Raw genomic sequence first — 27,095 nt, 5'->3', positions numbered from 1 at the left:
CTGAAAATTTGTTTTTTTATAAATGTGTATGACTTTGGAATACTTTGAACTACAAAACAAACTAAAAATATGATGATTGAGAACATTCAGCATCTTTAATTCTTTTTTCTTTTATTTTAATCTCCTATTTTGAGAATTAATTCTAATTAATTTTCATTGTGACTTAAATTTGCAAAAACAAGAGCTAAATGGATTTAGCATTTATCTTTTTTTTATGTTTCCTAGACTTGGAATTGAAACTTTGCTAAGTAAATATTTTTAAACACCTACATTTGCGTTCCTTTTAATAATCACAAACATAAAATCACTGAATTCTCACAACTAATAAACTAAAGTATCACCTGAATCAATTTGAAGGTTGCATTTACTTTTAGACACAATCCCTTGTCTAGATCAGATTGAAATTTTGGTTAAGACACTTACTAGTAGCTTGAGTTGGTAATGTATTCACCTCCCTGAGCCTCACTCTCCTTGTGTATACAGTAAGGATGGTAACATTGGCTTTAAAGGATTAAGGCGAATTATAAATGCATATGTATTTGAAGTATCCAGCAATCAATAATGACAACCATTATTAATTAATTATTAGACATTTTAAAGCAGTAAAAAAAAAATCTGACCCTTATCAAAATATATCTCTATCATTTCTATCCTTTGAATGGTCATTGGGCAGCAGTTCTGGGTAAAAGTATTTCAAGACAGCTCAGAAATTTAGATCAATTCAAAATGTACCAAGTACAAAATGCCAAGTTCTTTGCAAAAAGATGAGATATGAGAACTAGCTAGGAAAGAATTATATGCAGGGGATTATGTGAGCATAATAGAGTGGAGGGGTGCTGTAATGCATACAACTAAAATATGTGTTCAAAAATAATTTTAATAATAAGTTACCATTAACTGAGACATATTTCTTGTGAAACGGAATAGTAGCGCCTCACTACCCAGACCCCTTGACCTTCAGTCCTCAACAATTCATAATCAACAGATTCTTCCTGAACTGCTGAAGATGGAAAAAACATTTTTAAAAAAAATCAGCACAGCTTTATTTTTTAATTAATGTAGTACATAGTAGTCATTAATTATAATAAAACTATAATAAAGTTAAAAATGATGATGAGTTTTCAAAAATATTAAATTTGAGTTGGTTTTATATTATTAGCAGGGTTGGATAAAATTGGGCAATATTTTATTGATTGCAGTGTAATGCAAATGGCTGAATCTTTTGTTAGTTTCCTGTTTGTAACTATATGAAGTTGATACAAGGGAAAAATCTTTCAAAATAAAAAGCCTATAGTCAAAAGGAAAATTATAAAACATAACAAAAAAAGTTAAAACTTTAACAGGGTAAAAATACTGATTAATGCAAATGACAAAACACCAATATTTTCATCTAATGAAATAAGTAACCAGAACTACTGATTCCATAATATAAACTGGCTATGGTAACTTGGGTAATATAAAAAGTCAATCATTGCCTGGTGCGGTGGCTCACGCCTGTAATCCCAACACTTTGAGAGGCCATGGTGGGTGGATCACGAGGTCAGGAGTTTGAGACCAGCCTGGCCAACATGGTGAAACCTCATCTCTACTAAAAACACAAAAATTAGCCGGGCGCAGTGGTGGGCACCTGTAATCCAGCTACTCAGGAGGCTGAGGTAGGAGAATTGCTTCAACCCGGGAGGCAGGGGTTGCAGTGAGCTGAGATCACGCCATTGCACTCCAGCCTAAGTGACAGAGCATGACTCCATCTCGGAAAAAAAAAAAGTAAATCATTTTCTTGCTTTCTTCTTAACTATAATTTACTTACGGCAGGGAAAGAGACCTGAGGTCTAACTTCCGCTGTCTTTGTCACTTCATGCTGTATAACAAAATAGCACAGACTATTTTGCAGAGATTAACACACATGTGTAATCCACCATATTTAATCAAAACTTCCACAAAATTACTTTTAAAATTAAATAGTTTGAAGTGTTTTACTATTAAATAAAATTCCTAAATAATTTGTATACAAAGACTTGGAGAAATAAAATCAATGCACTCATTTAAAAATCTGTAATAGATATATCTAATCTTTAATTATTAACATCTTGAAAGTATTATTAAAATCTAATGATTTAATAATTTTGTAGGTTATGTGTATTGGGTGTTTGACCTCTAGATTCAAAACCCAGCAGCTTTCCTTATTAGCTATTAAGTTGTTTTTCTACATCTCTACATCTCAACTACAGAGTGAACATAACAATAGTGCTACCACACAGAGGAGTAAATGATATAATACCTGTAAATCATTTGCACAGTTCTTGGAACATATAAATTGCTCAGTAAATGTTACTATTGTTATTCTCATTATACTTAAATACAAATTGAAAAAATTAGCCTCTACTACATAATTTGAACATAAAACCATATATTATACTTACTTGTCTCTTAAACATTTTTGAATACTGAGAAGCAATTACTCTATTATTAACTTTTGAGGAAGCAATTGACTTAGATTCAACACAATGTCTTTTTACCTAAAATTTGAGAGTCTAAAAGCATATCATTTTAGCTATGTTTTGAAAACCTCAGGCCATGATCCAGGTAGGGAATCTTCCTTTTAGTTTTTTTGACTGCTGATACTTTGTGTTCAATCTAATAACAGTGACCTTATACTTAATGATCTAGATTTCCAATCCAGGAAAAGAAATTTAAAAGAAAAATTACATCATTGAAGAAGCCACTATTAAATTCAAAACTCACCACAATGCTCAAGCGCAGTAGAGAATAAAATTATTATTTTCAAACTCAGTGCAAAGACTTGGAATGGGTTTTTAAAAAGGACTTGCAAAAATAACAGTTTTACGTTAGAGTTGAATGATGAGAGTACTACACACAATATGATTTAGTTCTACCAGAAGACAATATGATTACATTTAAGCAAGTTACATCAGAGAAAAACTTAGCTGTTTTCATATTACTTTAATAAAGTCAAAATATAAATTCTATTTGTCAATTTAAAGAACTACAATTTCCCTATTTCCTTTTTTTTGAGACAGGGTTATGCTCTGTAGCCCAGGCTGGAGTGCAGTGTCACGATCACCACTCACGGCAGCCTTGACCTCCCAAGCTGAAGCGATCCTCCCACCTCAGCCTCCTGAGTTGCTGGAACCGCACGTGCACACCACCATGCCTGGCTAATTTATTTTTATTTCTAGTAGAAACAGGGTCTCCCTATGTTGCCCAGACTGGTCTCAAACTCCTGGGCTCAAGTAATCCTCCCAAAATGCTGGGATTACTGGCATGGGCCATGGTGCCTGTCCCTCTATTTCCTTTTAAAGTTTATTGTGTATTCAAAGTTTAGAAAAAATGTATAAAGGTTAGAGTGTAAAGAAAAACTAGTTTTCAATTTCTGACAAGACGAGTGAATATTAGAGCATGGATCACCCATTTCCTATCTGTAGGTCAGGAAACCAGTGGTAGGCTGAACTCTGAACAGAGCTCTGTATGTGTTCAAGCACAACCATCATCTTACACATTGGGTCAAATTTGCTATGCAGATTTGGTAGTGATCCGGGACATGTAACTTCTGGGGTGATGGAAATGTCCATTATCTTGATTATGGTAATTGTTTTATGAAAATAGAGATATAGATATATATGAAAGGATAGCCATATATTCATGGATATATATGTGTGTGTCAAAATGTATCATATTGTCCCCTTTACATGTGTGTCATTTGTTTAACATGAATTAAACATTATTTAAGAAACCTCTTATTGATATTGAGAAGAAATAGTCAAGGAACCTAGTAGAGAAATATGTACTTTATATAAAAATAAATAATTGCACTCCAGCTTGGGCAACAAGAGTGAAACGCCGTTTCAAATAAATAAATAAATAAAAATGGATTTTGACTGTATGAAGAAATAATTAAATTTACACATAAGAGAAGCAAAAATTAAGCCTCAGCTAACTACATACAAGTGACAAAAATCCCATAGTTTGGCAACTTCCAATGAATGACAACGAAGGATGAGAGTTAGAAATCACTCTTCTGTGTTGCTAATAGCAATGAAAAATAAATGATAAATGCCCTGCCTATGCAGGGCAGTTTGGCAATTTCTACCAAAATTTCTGCAAAAATGACAAATGCATTTAATTTTAACCTGGCGTTTGTTCTCTGGGGAATTCATTCTACAAATTGTGATACTTGTAATAAATGACATATGCTGCATTGTATGGGGCTATATTCAGGTTGCAGAGTATATGAAAAGATTATCCATAAACACCACTTTTTAAAAGGAAGTAATTTGGTCTTAACTGCAAAAGCAACTAGTTTGTATTAGAGATAATGTGTCATAAGATTAATTTTTAAAACAAAGCTGATTTCTACACCTTGAACACTAGATTCATCTTATAAATTCAGCCCATAAGCTTCCATGATGATAGAATTCAAGTGGTTCTATTTCAGGGTTTTGATTTAAAAACAGAAACAAGCATACCCCAAAGAACAAATTTCACCTTTCAGCCTGTCTTGCTTTTTAAAGTGCTTCCTTCCTAAGAAATCGCTGTTGAATAGAAACTCAACCAGATGCTTGACATTTTTTCCTCCGTTCAGCTCGGGATCCTTGATGACCTCATTTGCTTTTCATTCACATTGCTGGACTGCTGGGAGGACAGTGTGAAGCTTCTGTTCATCTGAAATTTAAATCAAATCCTTTCCATGTTTAGTTTGAAATCCAAAGCATCAATGATCACTACCAATCAAGGCAGAGAGTTAAAAGTTGTCTAATAGGGTTGATGGGTGCAGCAAACCACCGTGGCACATGTATACCTATTTAACAGACCTGCACATTCTGCACGTGTATCCCAGAACTTAAAGTATGATAATAACTGTAATCATAAGTACAGCACTTAAATGAGTTCTGTGAGTCTTTCTAGTGAATTACTGGACCTAGGGTGGTCATGGAAATCCACAAATTTGTAGCCACCCAGCTAGCCAGAAGTGAGGGTAGCCCTGGAGACCCCTGAACTTGCAGTTGGTGCCTGAAGTGGGGGAAGCCCTATGGGAGACTGTGCCCTCAGACTTTGAAGTTTGGAAAACTCATTGTGCTGTCCTTCCTGAAGGACAGCCAGCCCTGTCTTTGCCAATCAGAAGCTTGGCACAGTAATCTCAGCTCGTGTCACGCATCAAATGACCTGAAGCTTGTACCACATCTCTGAAATGCTCTCTTTATCTTCCCACTGGCCAATTCCTTCCAAAAGCATCTTGAAAAATATTGTAATTTTTTCATTAAAAATATTGGTTATCTTAGCAAATAGTATCAAGTGCCCCTTTCATGCCATATCATTAGTGAAAGAAATAATAAAGGAGAAATAAATGCTAAGTGCTAGCATTTGCTAATTGTTTTTTTGTGATGCCTCAGTTTTATGAACCAGGTACAGTTATGATCTTTCTTTTTGCAGATGAGGAAAAGGAGGTTTAGGTTCTGTAACTTGTCCAAAGTCATACATCCAGAAAGGAGGAAAACCAACATATAAACCTTATTTTTTTGACGCCATCACTTGAACTCGTAAACTGTATACTCTCAGAACATAGTGTTTCAAATTGTGCTGACAGGTAGATATATTTTTGGAATGAGTAGCACTCTTAATTTTGGTTTTTCAAGAAGTGGATCCTGAGAGAACTTGGGTGCAAATAAATACTAGGAAAGGAGCAGAAAAATGAAACAGGATAGTAAGACAGCCTGTAAAGAGTGAATTAATTAGCCCATTAACACTGATGGTAACTGAAGTTGATCCTGCTTGGGAACTCTCAAAGTCTGAGTAGAAGTTGTGCCTCTGAAAAATCTATAATGGCCTTGTCCAATCCTTTGGGGTCTTTTAAACACCAATCAGTCTGTTGTAAGACTGTTCCATTTCCAGCCTATCCTGGGCACCATGGCCTCTAGTTGCAATGGAATTCCCCAGACAGTGGACAAAGAGGCCTTTCCTACACTGTATTGGCTAGGCCTGTGAGGCTGTGGGTGGACACTGACAAGTTCCTGGGTCACTATCGATCCAGGAACTGTCTATCTGTAATGTCTACTACAGTAGCCATATGTGGCTATTCGAATTTAAATTAATTAAAATTAAATAAAATTAAAATTTGTATCCCCAATCATATTACTGACATTTCAAATGCTCAGTAACCATGAGGTAGGAGCTACAAAACTGACTAATGCAGATATAGAACATTTCCATCAAAACAGAGAGTTCTACTGTTCAGTGCTAGTTTATGCTATTTAGGATCATTTTTGGAATGTTCCTTCAAGAAAACAGTTTGGAAAAAAAAACAAACTATAATTGTTCATACCTTTTGACTGAATATTCCTGATCGCTCAAGGAAATAATCCTTGAACTACCTATGAGCCACCTATGAAAAAAGGTGATCAGCATAGCATTGTTTTTAATAACACATATACACATACACACAGAAACAATTTAAACACCCAACATTTAAAAGGTATGTCTAACTAATTTATACTTCTGCAAATTGAAATGCTATCATTAAAAATTACTTTTTTTATTTTATTTTTTTTTGAGACGGAGTTTCACTCTTGTCGCCCAGGCTGTAGTACAATGGCGTGATCTTGGCTCATGGCAACCTCCGCCTCCCAGGTTCAAGTGGATCTCCTGCCTCAGCCTCCCCAGTAGCTGGGATTACAGGCACCCATCGCCACACCTGGCTAAGTTTTCTATTTTTAGTAGAGACAGGGTTTCACCACGTTGGCCAGGCTAGTCATGAACTCCTGACCTTAAGCGATCTGCCCGCCTCAGCTTCCCAAAGAGCTAGGATTACAGGTGTGAGCCACTGTGCCTGGCCTAAAAATTACATTTTAGAAAGTTGAATAACATGGGAAAAAATTTTTATATCAGGCAAAATGACAGAAGTACGAAATAAGTATAAATTAAAAAATAAACCGTGTATTATTATCTTAACTGTATTAAAATATATACGATTTAAATATTTTTCCTTGTATATTTTCCACATTTTCTATCATGATAATGTTATTTCTATCATCATAATTAAAATAAAAATATGTTGCACCCATGCACACAATTTTTAAGGTCTTTGAAATCTTTATTTTCTTATTTAAGTCATTAATAGCACTGTTGAACAGAACATGACTAAAGGCTAAACTGAGGGGCAAGACACTGAGACTCTTCCCCCAGGTGAAACATAACTGCTTCAGAAGTTTTCAGGTGTGAGTATTCAACCAATTTTAACTCTTCCTTAGTGTCTTAGCAACGAACCCATATTTCTTTATCTTGACTACAAGATGTTAATAAGAGTTCTGTAAGCAGGTCTGAATATGTTTGCTCATTCAATTTATTCAACAAATATTTATTGAGGAACCACTCTGTGCCAAGCTAAACAGGAAAGGTCCAAGGATTGTGCATAGAAGAGGCGAAGAGGCCGGGCGTGGTGGCTCATGCCTGTAATCCCAGCACTTTGGGAGGCTGAGGCAGGTGGATCACCTGAGGTCAGGAGTTCAAGACCAGCCTGGCCAACATAGTGAAACCCGCCTCTACTAAAAAGTACAAAAATGTGCTGGGCGTGGTGGCCAGCGCCTGTAATCCCAGCTACTCGGGAGGCTGAGGCAGGAGAATCGCTTGAACCAGGAGGCAGAGGTTTCAGTGAGCTGAGATTGCACCATTGCACTCCAGCCTGGGAGACAGAGCAAGACTCTGTCTCAAAAAAAAAAAAAAAAAGAAGAAGAAAAGAAGAAGAGGTGAACAAACCTAGCCTTACCTTTAAGGACAGCAGACCACCATGTTCTGGGCATGAATTGAACAGCACAAGAAAGTCTCCCTGCCCAGCTGTTACTGCTGGGTTTCCCAGCCTGCTGAACATTCATATTATATACTTTGGATTGTGATGCAAACCCTCTAGGTATTCTCCTGATAGGCTTGAAGTAATAGCTTCAGTGTTCAGGAACTCTTAAGGGCACTCTATGCAAATAAATCTGTGTTATTTTCTTTAACCATTTTATCATCAGACCTGTTCTGCACCACAAATTATATTACATAAGATATAATACTGTACATCACAATTTGTTGTAAAACATTTTATAGTATTTGTATGAGCAGGTAATTGTTTTATGAATTATGACTAGAGAAAAATAATTTCTCCAGCTGTGAAACTTAACTATATTTCAGAGTCTGTAGTTATCTGTTTGACAGCCATTAAAACTGGTCGCTGTGGTGAGGTTTGCTGACTGTCTTTTGCTTTGAGCTTCCTTCCCCTCCTAGCTCCTCCCTATGCAGTTCATTTACTCATCATGAATTGATGGCTTCCTTTGTGCCAAACATAGCACTAAGCACTAAAAATACAAAGTTGGATAGGAAACAGCCCTTGCTCTCAAATAACATAAAGTCTAATGGGGGAAAACACAGCTCTGTAATTAATTTTATTCCTAGGTGACAAATATCATAATGGAAGCATAACATGATGTTATGGTGCACCTAATTCATGTTTAGTTGCTTCCAGTTTCTCTTAATACCTTATGACTTATCTCACTGTTTAAGAAAGTGTCAGCACACAGGTATAAATCTCAGTCCAATAGCTCAGGAGCACAAGACATGAATCTTCCACTGTTTCATGGGAATTTATATTCCCATGAATACTAAGTTGATAGCTCTGAGCCCCACTTCCACCAGGGTGAGGAGAAAGATAAGTGACCTCAGTTCTTCCTGGGGATCCCGCACTCTTACTTCCTAGGGCTGTGTCATGAAGTCTATGACATGGGCGCTGCTAAGGCATTGGGAATGAATGGGTGCTCTAGTGGGGAATCTTACCTTTGGTCGTCGGACATGTAGTTTTCTATCAAAATATCCACTGTCCCTGTCAACACAGTCCTCAGGACCAGAGGCTCACTACTACTTCTGGGCCATGCTTGGGCACAAGAAATTGGTCAAGGCCTCTGGGGCTCCCGTTTGTGCAAACTCACAGCACAGCATTGCTTTCTTGGGCATTGCTGTCTTCTCAGCAGTGCTACCAAGAAGGAAGGCCAAGGTCCTTCTCTCTCAGAGGACTCTCTCTCCAGTCTAGGGAAGCCCTTCTGTCTTTATGTTTCATCAGAACACACTCTCTAAGCCTGGGAAGCAACTAAATTTCCCTTAAGGCTCAAGCTTTTGTTTATAAAAACCAGAAACACCTTTAATAATTTATTGTTTCCACACTGCCCTGTTCTTCCCCAATGGCAAGGAGCCCAGAGCCCACGTGGGAGAGAGGTAGCAGTGAGGAAGAAGGAATGTGGGCTTGGGAATGATCCCAGACACGTGTAGAAATCCCTCTGCCCAGTACTGTCTGCTTACAGCTCCCACATGCGGGCTTCCATCAGGGTCCATGTTGAGTCCATTGCATGCAGTTGAAGAGAATACTCAAGAAGGAGGAACATGCGTGAAAACATCTTTCCTTGTTTCTGGACGTCTGCTTTCCTTTCTGCCTTGCTTAACACCCGCAGCTCCCAGCCCTGACTGCACATTGGAATCACAGAGGAGAGCTTTAAAAAATACCTATGACCCACCCTCTTGAAATGCTCATGTAATTGGACTGATATGGAAGCTGGATATCAGCTTTTTTTAAGCTCCCCTGGAGATTAACTTGCAGCCAGAGGTACGAATCGAACCATTCCTGTGCGCATCCATTTCTGGTTCTCCCAAATTCCATTTTGTTAGCCCAGCCCTGCACTTTTTGAACTTTCAGGTTCATCATGGCATGCAGAAAAATAACAATTTTTAATGCACAACGGGTTAAATAAGTGAGGCTGCTGGAAGCCTCTGGACACCTGGAAGGAGCTCTAGCTGCAGCAAAGAGAACAATCGAGTTCTCACAACCTGTCAACAGACTGGAGGTCACCACTGTGCTGAGATGCTGAAGTTGTGAACTCTTTGTTAAGATATCCATCTGGCTTTGTATATACAACATGCATATCATATTATAATGCTCAGCACAGGGAATACAAGGATGGAAACACACAATTGTCATCATGCATGGGCTTCTGGTTTATATCAGGATGAAAATACCTTATAGGCTGGTATCCTTCAGTGTAACTAGTTTTACTTGCTTTGCTGGACCTGATTTTTTTTAAAAAGGGTATCCTTATTCAATTAGCTGTGCGTCTTTGGGCAAATCACTTGGCTTTTCTGAAATTCTCTTGTTTCCATTTAGGAAACGAGAGGATTTTACCAGGTGTGGAAGATCCACATAGGTCTCCATGTCTGCTAATGATGCAGCAGGAAATCAGAGGACGTCAAATGATTCCTTTGATTTTTCTTTTCTTTTTTTCGTTTTTTTTTTTTTTTTTTGAGATGGAGTTTTGCTTTTGTCACACAGGCTGGAGTGTGGTGGCACAATCTTGGCTCACTGCAACCTCTGCCTACCCAGGTTCAAGGGATTCTCCTGCTTCAGCCTCCCAAGTAACTGGAACTATAGGCACATGCCACCATGCCCGGCTAATGTATGTATTTCTGGTAGAGATGAGGTTTCACCATGTTGGCCAGGCTGGCCTTGAACCCCTGGCCTCAAGCAATCCACCCACCTTGGCCTCCCAAAGTTCTGGGATTACAGGCATGAGCCACCGTGCCTGGCAAGATTCCTCTGATTTTTTGAACTATCAAAAGCAGACCACTAAAGCAGAGACTTGAGCAGCTATTTGCACACCCCTGTGTTCTTATCAGCATTATTCAAAATAGTCAAAAGATTGAAAAAGCCCAAATGTCCACTGTCAAGTGAATGGATAAACAAAATGTGGTATATACATCAAATGGAATATTACTCAGCCTTAAAAATGAAGGCGATTCTCACACAAGCTATATGAATGAACCTTGGAAACATTATACTGAGAGAAATAATCCAGATCCAAAAAAACAAATATTGTATGATTCCACTTACATGGCATACCTAAAATCGTCAAATTCATGGAGATAGAAAGCAAAATAATGGTTACCAGGGACTAGGGCTGCAGGGTGAATATGGGAGTTATTGTTCCATGGGTACAGAGTTTCATTTTGGGGATGATGAAAATGTTCTGGAAATGGATAATAGTGATGGTTGCACAATAATGTGAATATACTTATTGTCACTGAATTGTACCCTCAAAAAGGGTTAAGACGGTAAACTTTACATTATGTATATTTTGCACAATTTATTTAAATGTAAAAAATATCAGATTACTGTATTTATTGTACATCCTTAGCTTTATGAAAAATCCTTGTAAACGCAATGTTACTACTTTAATTTCAGTGATGTAAATAATTTTTTTTTTTTTTTGAGATGAAGTTTCGCTCTTATCGCCCAGGCTGGAGTGCAATGGTATGATCTCGGCTCACTGCAACCTCCGCTTCCCAGGTTCAAGCGATTCTCCTGCCTACAGAAAAGCTACACTGACAGTAGGTGGGATTACAGGTGCCCGCCACCATGCCCAGCTTATTTTTAGTAGAGGCGGGGTTTCACCATGTTGGCCAGGCTGGTCTTGAACTCCTGACCTCAGGTTATCTGCCTGCCTCGGCCTCCCAAAGTGCTGGGGTTACAGGCGTGAGCCATGGTGCCCGGCCCCTCATAATTATTTTTATAAAGTGTTATACAAATTTCTCAAAGGTATAATTTGTGCATAATGACATTTGGGGATGGTGTGCGAACTTTGACCTATAGGGCTCTGTACATTGGAAATAAATCATAATAAATCTTTCAATTGCTCCTCAAACTTGGCTGATCATAAGAATCAATGGCAATGATTAGAAATACTATAGGAACTCACTCCACCCACCTGAATCAGAATCTTCTAAGAAAGGGCTTAGGAATCAATATTTTCATGAAGTACACCCCTTGCTCTTATATTAGGTAAGTTGGAAAATACATTTTTAAAAATAAAATTCTGAATTCTGAGTTCAACAGAGAGAAACACAGGGGATCAGCAGCAACCTCTGCACCCTTCAATAACACCTCAAGCTCCAGTCTGCCTATCAGGCCCTCCAGAAAGGCAGAATGACAGCTTCACTAATACCCCTTCCTGGGAAAACCGGTGCTGTCATGAATTACCGCAGATACTTCTGCAACAGTGGATAGAAAACTGTACCAGGAAGAGAACAACTGGAGGAGATAACTCAACAAGTGATCAAATCAATTAGATAAGAAAGGTGATGTGATCAAAAGACAATGGAGCCAGGATTAAGCCAACATCAGGCTGACCCCTCAATTTCCTTAGGCATCTCTCCTTAGCACTTTACCAGGAATAAGTGCCAAGGCAAGCATTTTTCAAGCTTCCAAATGCCAAGGAGTTTGAAATGACAAGTTAGTTTTTGGCCTGGTTATAGAAATACTGACTGTTCTCATATCTTAAGCTTTTTGGATGACCTAATATATGAATAAATTTTTTTCCTCTTCTTCCAACTACTCTCACCTTTATCTTAGTGTGCCACATTTGTTCCCAAATGTAATCAAAGAATGGTAGAAGTGAGTAGGCAGCAGTTAAGATTGGAATGTAAGGATTTTTAAAAATAAGTTTACCGTGGAACAATCTAAAGAGGAAAGCTATATGTTATTATAATCCTTACAGTCTTTATTTCTAATATGCCTATCTTACTGAAACTGATCCAGTAGTCCCATAGACAGTTTTTCTTAAACATAGAAATTAACCCTTCTGGTTTTATAGCTTGAAACTCACCAGATCCAGACAATGAGATACCAGCCTCTCATTCATTGTAATTGCTCCCTTACTCCTTCCACATTCCTGTTTTCCCATACATATTTAACATTTCTTCTCTGCTATATAAACCTCTAATTTTAGTTGATCAGGAAGATGGATTTGAGACTGAGCTCCCATCTCCTGGACTGCAGCACCTGATTAAAGCCTTCTTCCTTGGCAATACCTGTTGTCTCAGTCATTGGCTTTCTGTGCAGCAAATAGCAGGACCTAAACTGAACCCCTGGTGTTTCGGTAACATTATTTTTTACTTGTTATCATTCACATAACCTTTTCCTCTCCTCCTTACTTTCCTCCCCATGCTCACTCACTCTCTTGCTCAGTACTGCTCTCTGTCTCTGTCTGTCTCTCTTTATCTCTCTCTAACACACACACAGACACACACACAACACACATACATACACATAAATTCAAACACACAGACTCATATTTAATAATGGACTATAGCCTACCAATTGGTATGAATTTTACCTTTTGGGCCAACTCTAAAAACAGTGCTTCGGGCTGGGCATGGCGACTCATGCCTGTAATCCCAGCACTTTGGGAGGCTGAGGCGGGCGGATCATGAGGTCAGGAGATCGAGACCATCCTGTCTAACACAGTGAAACCCCGTCTGTACTAAAAATACAAAAACTTAGCTGGGCGTGGTGGCACGTGCCTGTAGTCCCAGCTACTCAGGAGGCTGAGGCAGGAGAATTGCTTAAACTCAGGAGGTGGAAGTTGCAGTGAGCTGAGATTGTGCCACTGCACTCCAGCCTGGGTGACAAAGGGAGACTCCATCTCAAAAAAAAAAAAAATAAATAATAATAAATAAATAGAGTGCTTTTGTATAAACAAAAGTTTAAACATTCTGGCCTGTCCTCACATGAACCTAGGACTGGCAGAAGCATGAGCATTTGTCACTCATGAGAAACACAGGGTCCTATGCCTTTTTTTGTCTCCACACCTCCCATCTGTGCTTTTGATACGGGAGGCAGGCAGGGAAATGCTGGGTAGAGAAGAGTGGGGTCCCTGGCTAGGGCTCCACTCTCAGGTCTGTACCCATGGACGTGAGTGAGGACAGGCACTCCTGTTTTCATGCCCAAATGTTGCATTTTCGAAAATCACCCTGGCCCGCCACACCCCCATCCTGTGCCTATAAAAACCCTGAGACCCTAGCGGGCACAGACACAAGCGGCTGGATGTCAACACACTGGCAGAATACACTGACAGACTGGCAGACCATCGACAGCAGTACGATGTGGACCACGTAGAATTTGGCTGAGGGTGGTTGGAGGAGAGTCAGGCCACTGAGCGGCCTGACTCCAGGGGAAGACCGCCTTCCCATTCCATTCCCCTTGTGGATCCCATCCAACTGCTGAGAGCTACTTCCACCGTTCAATAAAATCGTGCACTCATTCTCCAAGCCCACATGTGATTCAATTTTTCTGGTATATTAAGGCAAGAACCTTGGGATACAGAAAGCCCTCTGTCCTTGCGATAAGGCAGAGGATCTAACTGAGCTGATTAACACAAGCCACCTGCGGATGGCTAAGCTGAAAGACTGCACTGTAACACACTCCCACTGGGGCTTTGGGAGCCGTAAACACTCAACCCTAGGTGCTGCCGTGGGTTTGGAGCCCGCGCTCCCCATGACCTGCCCATCTGCATGCTCCCTCTAGGGGTTTGAGCTGCAGGGCACCGAAGAAGCGATTCACACTCATCGCATGCCCTGCAAGGGTGTTTCCAAGTTTCACTTTGAGTCACACTGAATTAGTGTGTGAGATCCAAGGTAGTGAGATCCACTACCTTGTGTCCTCTTCTTCCTGAAGAGGTCTACAAAGTCAGACCAGCACTTAGTGTAACAGATTAAGAGAGCCCAGCTTGACTCTACCAGCTGAGCAATATAGATGGATACAGAAATCATCTTTCATGTGTTCTAACAAATGAGTAGCTCCAAAAAAAAGTTTAATAGCTGTAATATTTTAATAATGTAAGTTCTTGCCACTGCTCAGAGCTATAAAACGTTCACCTGTCACCTGCACTATCACGTACACACTGAGCTATGTAACAGGAATTACATTCAGCCAATGTCTCTGCTAAATAAAGGTTTGTGCATTTTAGTTCAATGATGTAGCTACAAAGAAAATGAAGCCTCAAGACACTAGAACCTTCTGAGATACAAAGCTTTGAGTCCTTGACTTTGAATTCAATGTTTAAATTCTAATACATTATTATTATATCTGCCTTAAGATTGATACAGCAAATTTTTTTTCTGGTTAGTGTTATTTCTTCTAGGAGCTTAACAAAGGTGACTAAGGAAGAATTAAATGTAGTCAAAGATATGTTATTGTAAACATATATGTACAAACGTGGGTATTTGTCACACTTGTCAGAATCTTCTTCCTTTGAGAGGTGCAAACGTTAGCTGTCTGAGTTCCATCCTGTTTCAAACTTAACTTATGCTTCCTGTGTACTGTGAGGCTCCCAGTCTTGCTGTCTTTCAATGGGGCAGCCACTACTCAGTTGCTGCCATTCAGAAATATGAACCCAGTATCACCAGAACTTTTGATTTTTCAAGAGAAACCAAGATTCCAGATTTTTAGGTGATATCTTCCATTTTTCAGATAAAACAAAGGAACCAGAACCACATCCACTGATCGGATTTGCCTGGGGAGGAGGGGTGCTCTCTCCTTTGATCTTCTCATCTGTAAGAGATGGACCAAAAGCCTCTCCAGCAATAATCTGTAAATATCACTTTTTACCTTCTCTCTATAAAACTCTAACTTTTCTGATATTAAGATAAAATTCTTTCATTGAGAAAAATTTAAAAGTAGCAGATTACAAACAAAAAACATTAATTCCTCCAAACAGAGATTGCCACTTCTGCCTTCTAGTACATGCTTTCCCAGTCTTTGTGTAACCAAGCATTTCATTCTACTTTTATTTTATTCTTTCCACAAAACTGAATCATACTATTTTAAATCTATTTTCAGTTAACCATATCCATGACTGTTTCTCTCTACATTGTATTTTTCTAGATACAATTTTTAGATACTACATAGTATTTTATTTTAAATATAAAATACTGTCATTAATTGGCCAATTCCTATTGCTGGAAATTTTGTCTGTCCAATTTCTTTGCTATTCTGACCTTTGCTATGGCACACCTTTGTGTTCATTTCTGTTAATGTCTTTAGGCACATTCTTAGAAATGCTCTTTTGGGGTCAGAATGTAGAAATATTTTTAATGTTTTTGGCTTGCATTAGTACCCTTTAAAGTTGGATAGATTGGATTCAAATCACTTTTACCTTTACAAGCAAAGGAACCTTAGGCAAGTTACCCTGTAAACTCCAGGACTTCCATCTATAAAATGGGAATAATATGACAGGGCAAGCTGTGCCACTTTATACTCCCCTTAGCAGTGTGTAACAGAACATTTGACCTTGCACTCTTGCTAATTTTCACATTTTCCAATGGAATAAATGAAGATGGTATTTAATTATTTTTATTACAAATAATGTAGATTTTTCAGATACTGGTTTAAAATTTTGTTCAAGAGTTACCTATTCCTATTTTTTTCTACTGGTATATTAATTTTTTAGTTGGTTTTATGAATTATAGAGTTGACCCTTGAACAACAAGTGTTGGAACCTCTCAGGTCCACTTACATGCACATTTTCTTCTGCGTCTGCCACCCCTGAGACAGCAAGACCAACTCTCCTCTTCCTCCTCCTCCTCCTCCTCAGCCTACTCACCTCGAGACAATGAGTATGAAGATCTTTATGATGATCCACTTCCACATAATAAATAGTAAATATGTTTTCTCTTCCTTGTTATTTGCTTTATAACATTTTCTTTTCTCTAACTCATTTTATTGTAACAGTACTGTATATAATACATATAACATACAAAATATGTGTTAAATGTGTATATTATCAGTTAAGTTTCTGATCAATAGTTGGCTGTTAGTAGTTAAGTTTGGGGGTAGTCAAAAGTTACATGCAAATTTTCAACTGCGTAGTGGAGTCAGCGACACAGTCCCAACCCCTGTGTCGTTCCATGGTCCACTGTAATATATATGTGTACACATGCGTTTTTCCTTTTTAGTTAAATCTATCAATACTTTATTTCTATTATGTAATCTTAGATTATTTTAAACTTTTTTAATTTTTCATATTTACATATTTAACTTATCTGAGGAATTTATTGTGTAGGTGTTATGAGGCATTATCCCAACAAAATATATTGACTAATCCCTTCTTTGTCACCAATTTTAAAGATCTTTTCACTGGCCGGGCGTGGTGGCTCATGCCTGTAATCCCAGCACTTTGGGAGGCCAAGGTGGGCAGATCACAAGGTCAGGAGATCGAGACCATCCTGGCTAACACAGTGAAACCCCATCTCTACTAAAAACACAAAAAAATTAGCCGGGCGTGGTGGCGGGCACCTGTAGTCCCAGCTACTCGGGAGGCTGAGGCAGGAGAATGGCATGAACCTGGGAGACAGAGCTTGCAGTGAGCCGAGATCGCGCCACTGCATTCCAGCCTGGGCGACAGAGCAAGACTATCAAAAAAAAAGATATTTTCAGTACTTCCATATGAATATTTCTGTTTCTAAGTTTCTATTCTGTTTCAATATCTGTTCTCTTTTCCTCCAGTACCATGCTGTTAATAGCATAACACTTTTTAACATCTGGAAGTGCAAGTCCTTTTGTCAAGCATTTTTCGTTCTTTTTACCTATTTATTCTTCCACATGAAAACTAGCCTCACAGTAAGTAAAACATATAACTACGTATGTATATTAATTGGAATTTATAAATTAATTCTGAGGGAAATGACATCTTCAAACTATCAAGACTTCTCAGTCACACATCCAGCTTTTGATAAAATTCAATAGCACAGTTCACAGTTACCATCTCTGCCAGGATTGTAATCTGTGTTGCTGAACCATAAGCTTTGGCTTTCAACGAGGCAGAAGCAGGGATAAACCGTAAGTTTGACTCAAAGGCCAAAACACCAGGGTGTTTGTGACTCAAAAGTTCCAAAGTTCTGGGACTCTGGCTCATTGCTATTTTTGTTCATTAATTTAACTAAACCTCCCAGATAAGTGGCTCTTTAGTTTCTTTGAAAATGTAAAATTTGGTCGGGCTAGTGCCTCACACCTGTAATCCCAGCACTTTGGGAGGCCAAGGCGGGTGGATCACAAGGTCAGCAGTTCGAGACCAACCTGGCCAACATGGTGAAACCCCATTTCCACTAAATACACAAAAATTAGCCTGGCATGATGGCATGCGCCTGTAATCCCAGCTACTCAGGAGGCTGAGGCAAAAGAAAGGCTTGAATCCGGGAGGTGGAGGTTGCAATGAGCCAAGATCGTGCCACTGCACTCCAGCCTGGACGACAGAGCGAGACTCCATCTCAAAAAAAAAGAAAAAAGAAAAAAAATGTAAAAATATGAAATTGAAGTTACTATGACTGTGCTCACCACTTTTTCCTTCAAATTTATTGGAGGTGTTGTGAATTACAGACAACTCTGATAAGTCTTGCTAGATAAAAAGAACCAATGGAGACACTAATTTTTATAAAAGTAAGATTTTAATAACTTAAGCCATAGGAAATTACTGATCTTGAATTCTTGTATGTACAAAAACGGCTGTTTCAGCACAGTTCTCAATTGCAAAAATGTGGAACCAACCCCAAACCCCATCAATCAACAAGTAGATAAAGAAACTACGGTATATATACGATAGAATACTACTCAACCATAAAAAGGAATGAATTAATGGCATTTGCAGTGACCTGGATGAGACTGGAGACTATTATTCTAAGTGAAGTAACTCAGGAATGGAAAACCAAATATCATATGTTGTCACTCATAAGTGGGAGCTAAGCTATGAGGATGAAAAGTCATAGGAATGACACAATGGACTCTGGGGACTCGGGAAAAGGTGGGGAAAAGGGTGAGGGACAAAAGACTACAAATTTGGTGCAGTGAATACTGCTCCAGTGATGTGTGCACCAAAATCTCACAAACCACCACTAAAGAACTTACACAGGTAACCAAACACCACCTGTTCCCCAATAACCTATGGAAATAAAAATTTTTAAAAAATAAAATAAAAATAAATCCTTATAATTAAAAAAAAGATGGCTGTTTCATATGGTTTAGCATAATGGATAGAGACAGCCCCTTTTGGTGTGTTTCACCTGCTTGGTGTCTGCTAGCTTTGTAGATGTCACTCCCTTTCAGACCATGATGTATGAAAAAAATTAATAGTTTTGTTCTAAATATCTATGTTTCCTAAAACGAAGGAAAACTAGTGCACTTATGAATGTTTAGTAAAGGCTAAGCCCTTGCATCTCATACACAATTTGCTTCAAGAAAGAATGCTTTTCTGTCATTTATTTGACTCAGCTGCCTAAATAATCTTTCCAAAGCATAGAACATACTTTCAGTTCAGTGACTCTCCCAAGCTTAAGCATATCTATAAACTCTTAACATTCTAAGCCTTTCTGCCATCTTCAGACCCTGTCTCCTGTGGTTGCTTACCATGTGGTTCCTATTCCAGGCAGCATGGTCCTCCCTGAGGTTCCAAAACATGACTCGTTTATTTCTGGTTTTTTACTTTGAGTTCGTTATATTGATCCTGCTTTCTCCAGCTTCTTTGCTATCTAAACTATGTCCAGTATTTAGGTTCCAAATCAAGATCCATTCACTTCCAGGACACTGTGGGAAAATCCAGCCCCAGAGTGCTTTCTAAAGCATCCACCATGATTGGCTGTATATCATATTCTGCTTATCTGTGTATCATATCTTCTTAGTAAGGCTTCTAACTTCTTTAGTGTATCATCATCCACCCCGCTTTGGGCTATCTATCTAGGCAGTAAACATCTTGGTGACTAACATATGCAAAGTATTTGAGTTGAATATTTCAGTTTTTATTTCATGTGGTCTGGTGATGGTTGGAAGAATATCATCAGGCCATAGTGGATGAGATGTTATGTTCCATTGGAACACCATGCTGCTATTGAGACACCTGAGTATAAAGAGATCCCCGGAGAACCTCCGACAGCCTGCGCACTGAGAGAATGGGGTGGAGCCACGGAAGTTCACGCGGTCTGCAGTGAGGAGGACCTGGCCCCTCTTATTCTGGTGTGGGAACTTGGAATTCAATCTGTGAGGCGAGCAGCATATACTAGCAGGACTCTCGCTCTGCTGCGAGCCACTGTTTCTACTTTTTTTCCTTTTCGCCTAATAAATTCCATTTTTCTGACCCTTCAAAGTGTCTGTGAGCCTAATATTTCACGGCTGCGTGACAAGAACCCAGCTCTTAGCTGAACTAAAGAGAGAGTCCTACAACACTATCACCTCCCATGGTAGCGAGACTGCTACCCAAGAGAATTGCCCAGACCTTGTTTTATGTGACAGCCACATCCTTATTTTTGTACCTCAATTTTCCTTCTTTTTTACACGCCCGGCCTGGAACTGATTTGTGATAAATTGTTTGTCCCTTCAAGTTCAGCCATGGTAGGAGATACTTTTTCTCAGGGCAGAATGAGGTATTGATCCAGAAGAGGGCATATGCTGCCAGCAAAACTTTTAGGAATCTTTTGTTGTCTCAGCTTTTGGACTTCAGAGGAATAAAGCTAAAAATGCAAATAGAAAGAAAGATGACAAAAAGTTTTCACATTTTCTTAAAAAGTGCTCTTTTGTGGTTGAATGTTTTGTATGTTTTATCTGATGTTTTATATGTTAGATTGTCACTTGAAGATTATAAATCACGTTCACAGCAGGTGACCCTATTATCTTCCTTTGTAGTTTTAACAAATTTATTAAATAAAGCTTGCCCATATTTAGGCTGCTTTAGCTGAAGTCTTACCTCTTCTTGGCTTTAGTTAGATGAAGCCCTTTAATATTTAATACAAATTTATTTTCTTGATTTATAATTCAATCAAATAATGAGAATGGTTTAGCAGGAGCATTCATACATAATGTATTATTAATTCTTCTTAAAAATTATTGTGCCTTCAACTATTTAGAGATAATGCTTGCCTTCACATTTTGAAATATTTTCAGATGTTTCTGAAGCTCAGAATAAAGCTACCAGATATATCTTTTCTCATTTGATATATAGTTTATGCCTTCATGGTATAGAAGATCATAAATAATATATCCATTATTTATGTGAGAAGAAGTTGTAAAGTTACTACTCAAAGATGTTACATTGTCTAGCCAGTGATATTGTTTTATTAACTCTCCAGAAAAGCTACTAGGCAAAAACTATATGCCTTTTTATTTTATTATGTTTGTATGATGTTATAATTTAACCTGTTTTGTTTTTCCCAGAAGTAGAATTGTGGTAAAAATCTGCAAATTTAAAAATACGTGATCATTTCCAAGTACTCATTTTATCTTCAAATTTCCTTTTATCCATCGATGACTACAAGGCAGATCTTCTGCTCTGCATACCTTTTTATCTTCGAGTTTAAAGAATTGTTTTATTTTCTCTTTATTTTCTATTTTTTCACTAAGTCCTAATCTTCGCAAGGAAGCCAGAAGTGTGACAGAAAGGTGTGATTTTTAATTTACACCAGAGTCTCGCAAATAATGACTTTTCACACCCTGCTATTGCTGCTTAGCCTGGGGAGGAGTTCTATGGCTACTGTTTGTCATAGCAAATTAAATCCACTGCTGAAATTCAGAAAGATGTTCTTCTATATTTAACCCTTGTTTTCAATTTTTCAAGTTGGTGTTTGTGAATACTTATGATTATGGGGCTTAATACTTTGAAGTCTACTTGTTTTCTAGGAAATGATTCTTGAAGACTATCTTTCCAGCTTGTCACATATGCAAGGTAAACCTGTTTCCCCTTTTCCACTATTCTAACTATGATGTTGGTAATTGTAACTTATTTAAATATACAAAAATGAAAAATACAACAATAGTTCCATTTAAAACTTCCATCAATAAAATTTAAATTCACGACTAACAACCATTTTAATCTTTCCTAATGATTCCATTTCTCCAAGAGTAGCTTTTTCCTTGGTCTTTATAGAATAGTCAGTATCTTAATGTACAAGTAAATCTATATCATTTAGATTGAGATTTGAAATTGCCAAGTAAAGATAAAAGGTTAAAACGTTTTAAATTTATTTCAGTGCCCCCCCACCCCACCCTGTCTCCAAGTCCATCAGAGGTCCTTTGGATTGAATTACAAAAACAAGGAATAAGCTTCCTTAGGGAAATAGTTTTAAGTTTTCTAAGTGGTTGGAGACAAGTGGCATGCAAAAATAACTGAAATAGTTAAAGAATATATCTTGCAAACTTTGCCTATGCTTCTTTCACAATAATTATTAACATAAATAATTATTTTCCAATTTTGAATCTACCCAATTAAGTAAAAAGTTTTCAATCAGTGTGGTAGTTTATCCTAGTTATCTTACCAATCATAACAGTGTCCAGTAAAGTTCTAGAACTCAGAGGGATATGTAAGAATTGTATTGGAAGGAAGGACAGAAATATTCAGATTCTCCTGAGAAATTTGGGCCCTACTTCCTCTCCTTGCTAAAGGAAAACAATGAGAAGCAGCAAGTTACAATCTCCTTCTCCTAGCTAGGACAAGCAAGGGGTTAACCAGTCTCGGTTTACTAAGTATCTCTGTCAGGCTTTTATCTGATCCTTCCTCCCTTCCTCCCCTGCTCACCCCTTCTGTAAATGTCAACCACTTCCTGAGGAGCCTGGTAGTGGTGAATTTCACACCTTTCTTTTCTTTGTGAAGAAACCTGGGTGTTAATGGTACAGGATTGGGTACCATTGTATGTCTCTGGCTGTCTGTTAGTAAAGCTTAGGGATGCCTGTGGAAAAAAAGTAGGAGAAGGTGAAGAAATTTGAGAAATGAAATACTAGGAAATAGGTTTAAATCAGGTCTTTATTTTTAAAGTGAGTGTGTGTTTTGTTAGCAATTTTTAAATGTACATTGTAAAAATAGTAATTTTAAAAAAGCTTAACATTGAGAGTATAAAGGAGTCTAGCAAAGGAAGGGGCTGACTGTTAAAAAAAATTAAGGCACAATCAGAAAGAAAAGCTGGAGAATTCTCTGACCTTTTGCTCTACAGGTGTATTTACAGGAGACAGCAATGGAAACCTGGTCAGTTGAGCAGGTCTGCAGTTGGTTGGTGGAGAAAAATTTAGGAGAGCTAGTTCATAGATTTCAAGGTGAGTTGTTTATGCTTTCCAAAAATTTTAATTGAGCAACCTAGATATTCTGATGTCCTCTGTTACTGAAAATTACTTTTGTTGCCAAATGTCTGTGTGCATGTAAATGTGGATGTGGCATTGCCGCAGTAGAGAACTTTTCATTTCTTCATGGACTGTAGCAGAGTTTCCACTTGAAAGTAACGTCCACAAGAGAATATAATATTTCAAGAACTCAAATAAAATAAAGTCTTACGGGTCACTTAAAATACATATTTGATATATGCATTTAATATTGCTTTTGTTCTTAAGTAATACAGTATGTATTTTGTGTACTGTTGGGTTTATAAGGTTGAATACCGGCTAGGAGCTATTACAAAGAATAATTTCCTAAGATTTTTTTTCCTTACAAAAACAATACCAGTTAGAGAGAATTAGAATGAGAAGGGTGTTAATGTGGAAATAATAAGTTTTTATTGTGATTCCATGTTCTGGTACTTTCTTAGGAGTAGGCATTGATTTGGAATTATGCAACATTGGAGTTTTATCTTTGTCAAAAATATGGATAAATTTATAATGGCAGGGGACAAGTTTAGATGATCCTTTTATCACTAGAGGTAATTTTGCCTCTTCAGAATGCCTGTGTTTTGTCGGAAAGTCATGTAGAAACTAACTTTTTTTCTTTTTCCCAGAGGAAGAAGTAAGTGGGGCCGCTCTTCTTGCACTTAATGATCGGATGGTTCAGCAACTGGTAAAGAAAATTGGGCACCAGGCTGTTCTGATGAATTTAATTAAAAAATACAAGCAGAACACTCAAGGACTGAAGTCCCCAGAAAACCCCAAAGAGGCAGCCCTGGTCATGCAAACAGAAGCAGCTCGAGAGTGAGTATGTTCATAAATGGCCTTATTTTTTTTTCCCAAGCTTTCCCAATGATGGCTAGAGCATGACGTTTGGGTTTAAAGCCCTCTGAAAACTGTGACCGTTTTCAGCTAGATTGTATGTACAGTATTTCGAATATTTGAGCAAAGGGCACTGTAAAATTTTAAGAATCAGGAAACGTTTTTATTCACCATTTTTTAAACACTGATTCCAATCATTAGGGAAGTCCTATTAGCAAGGAGTTTCTATATAAAATGCTGTGGAACAAGCAGGTGAAATAGATATGTAACACAAGGAGAAAGGGGATCCTGAAGCTCTGGTTTTAAAATCAGAGTTTGGGAAAGGCATCTTGATTGCTTCTTTGCTTTTCCCAAAACTATTTATTTATTAATCTATTTATTTATTTTCCTAGGATTTCTTAGAGTAATGAATTTATACTCTTCTCTAGATGCCTTTACAATGTAATTTGCTAAACACGTTATTGTCACAAGAGTTTTCTAACTTTTTAAGAGTGTCCTTTTAATAATGAACACAATGAAACACCCCAAAAAATTATGTAGAAAAATTGGTGGTGGCAGATAAAAGCTCTGAAGTTTGGGGACGGTTTTGTTTGTTTTTTAATCACTGACTTCTGCAATGAAAAGAAATGATAAACAGGATTTATAAGATTAAAAATTTCATTATACACATCCATCTATGCCCTGGGATCATTTCGGCCATTCTGATTTGATTTTTCCATTTTCAAGATTTTTTTGAAGGGTTTCTAAGATTAAATAAATTTTAAAGACTTTGATGATTGATAAAATCTATTCTATGTTTTTACTTTAATTTTTTGAGATTAGAGTGGTAATAATAGAGATTTCTCTTTCTCCTTGATAAATAATATAATGGTAGAGACCTGACATAAGCAAGTTTATTTCTAGAATATTTGAATATTTGGGACATGGAGGGGAATAGGTGGCCTTGAAGGGATGGTATAGAGCTGGAATGGAAATTCTACTAATTGATTTTTTTTAAAAAAAGCTTTTTGTGTTTTTTAGAGATGGGTCTCAGTCTGACCCCCAGGCTGGAGTGCTGTGGCAGGATCATAGCTCACTGCAGCTTCGAATTCCTGGGCTCAAGCAATCCTCCTGCTTCTGCCTCCCAAGTAGTTGGGATCACAGGCACTCAACACCATGCCTGGCTAATTTATTTTTATTTTTATTTTTTAAACAAATGGTGGTTTCACTATGTTGCCCAGGCTGGTCTCCAACTCCTGGCCTCAAGCCATCCTCCCACCTCAGCCTCCTAAAGCGCTGGGATTACAGGCAAGAGCTGCTTCACCCGGCCCCTAACCGATTTATTTGAAGGATTTCTAAACATTGTTTTGGCATATCTATGTAAAAGAGGACACTCTTGAACATGTAACTTTTGATGAAGTTCCCATTGCAAGCTTTTACTCCTTCCCAGCAAAGGAAGGATAGAAACCTGAAAGAGAGATCGAAGTAATTTCCTTGCATTTTGGGATGAGTAGGACTTTTGAGCTGGAAGTTCTCTTCCATTGAGTGGAATCTTGAAATTGCCTTAGGCACAGATTAGAAGAAAACAGGCAGTCTTGTTTCCACTGCAAATCAGTTTATAATGTTCTCAAGTAAAAGAGAACTGGTTGGACTGCCAGGAAACCTGGGCTTCCTTCCTGGTTCTACTACTGACTTGGATTGATTATATTAAATGTTGGCATTCTCATTTCTTCATCCGTACATTGTGAAAAGTAATATGGTACTTACCTCCTCTTTAATTCACACTGATGTTAGGAGTATCATGGTCTTTGAGCAAATCTGTCCTTTTTCTCCTAGACTAAAATAGTCCTGTGTTAAGTATGAAACTTTGTTAATTGGGTTAACTAGTTTCCAACATGGCCAAGACTGGGACCACTGTTTGTCTGGGGGTTTATGAGTGGGGACTTTGCACTGTACCCATAAGCAGCTGACTCACCTTAGGGATTTGTTTATCTTGTATTTAGATTAAATTATTCTGGTGCAGAATTACAATTGCATGTGAGAAGAGAATACTTATTGCTTTATATTTGATTAAAATCCTTGTTGGTTGTATTTGCTTATTGTCAAATGTATTTATTATATGTTGTCACTTGACAATCATCAAGTGAGAATGATAGTAGAAAGAGGCATGAGAATATGCTGTTTAATTAAACCCCCTTAGAGGGTGTTTTAAAAAGATAGGAAAGTTGGTGTACGGAAGAACCCTGAAGCTAGCTATCAAGACACCTGATTTTAACCCCCTGTTATGATATTAGCCCCTCATCTAGCCTTGGAAATTTGTCTGACCCCTTTTAGTTTTAGCTTCTTCAACTGTAAAATGAAGTAGGTAGAATAAGTGTTACCTTAGGTCCCTTCTAAAGAGTCTGTGATGGCATTCTAGATCTGAGATAGCAGATAGGTTTCCATTTGAGTACAGATTCCCTTTAATGGCTAGTGGTTGCCTGTGTGAACCCAAAAGTCTGTGAGACAGGTCTCAATCAATTTAGAAAGTTTATTTTGCTAAGGTTAAGGATCCGTCCATGACACAGCTTCAGGAGGTCCTGATGACATGTGTCCAATGTAGTCAGGTACAGCTTGCTTTTATACATTTTAGGGAGACATAAGACATCAATCAGTGTAAGATTTACATTGGTTTGAACTGGAAGGGCAGGACAACTCAAAGCTGGGGCTTCTAGGTCACAGGTAGATTTTAAATTTTTCTGATTGGCAGCTTGGCGTGGTGGGTTATGCCTGTAATGCCAGCACTTTGGGAGGCCAAGGCGGGCAGATCAGTTGAGGTCAGGAGTTTGAGATCAGCCTGACCAACATGGTAAAACCCCATCTCTACTAAAAATACAAAAATTAGCCAGGCCTAGTGGCGGGTGCCTATAATCCTAGCTACTCGGGAGGCTGAGGCAGGAGAATTGCTTGAACCTGGGAGGCAGAGGTTGCAGTGAGCTAAGATCGTACCACTGCACTCCAGCCTAGGTGACAGAGTGAGACTCTGTCTCAAAAAAAAAAAAAAAAAATCTGATTGGCAATTGATTGAAAGAATTATTATCAATAGAAAGGAATGTCTGGGTTATGATAAGGGGTTGTGGCGACTAAGATTTTCTCATGCGGATGAAGCCTCCAGGTAGCAGGCTTCAGAGAGAATAGATCATAAATGTTTCTCTTTTTTGTTTCAGATGGAGTCTTGCTTTGTCACCCAGGCTGGAATACAGTGGTGCTGTCTCGGCTCACTGCAACCTCTGCCTCCCAGGTTCAAGCAATTCTCCTGCCTCAGCCT

The 27,095-nt window shown here is 38.2% G+C and overlaps 1 protein-coding gene across 10 annotated transcripts in view; it reads left to right on the top strand.

Annotated features, from left to right (window-relative positions):
* Positions 1-27,095, top strand: part of SAMD3 (sterile alpha motif domain containing 3) — a 218,034-nt gene that overhangs the window by 124,285 nt on the left and 66,654 nt on the right. For 9 of the 10 annotated variants that reach the window (XM_063666586.1, XM_054492711.2, XM_054492712.2 and 6 more), the window contains 4 exons: positions 15,338-15,457; positions 21,524-21,569; positions 22,831-22,930; positions 23,602-23,791. In XM_063666586.1, the coding sequence (XP_063522656.1) occupies positions 22,852-22,930; positions 23,602-23,791 (269 nt within the window). In that variant the 5' untranslated portion in view covers positions 15,338-15,457; positions 21,524-21,569; positions 22,831-22,851. The remainder of the gene's footprint in view (positions 1-15,337; positions 15,458-21,523; positions 21,570-22,830; positions 22,931-23,601; positions 23,792-27,095) is intronic. The other variant, XM_063666585.1, reaches the window with a different exon arrangement.

The sequence above is a fragment of the Pongo pygmaeus genome, chromosome 5, assembly GCF_028885625.2.
Source record: "Pongo pygmaeus isolate AG05252 chromosome 5, NHGRI_mPonPyg2-v2.0_pri, whole genome shotgun sequence".
NCBI lineage: Eukaryota > Metazoa > Chordata > Mammalia > Primates > Hominidae > Pongo > Pongo pygmaeus.
The sequence above is the reverse complement of the archived record's forward strand: the minus strand, read 5'-3'. Positions and strand labels throughout refer to the sequence as shown.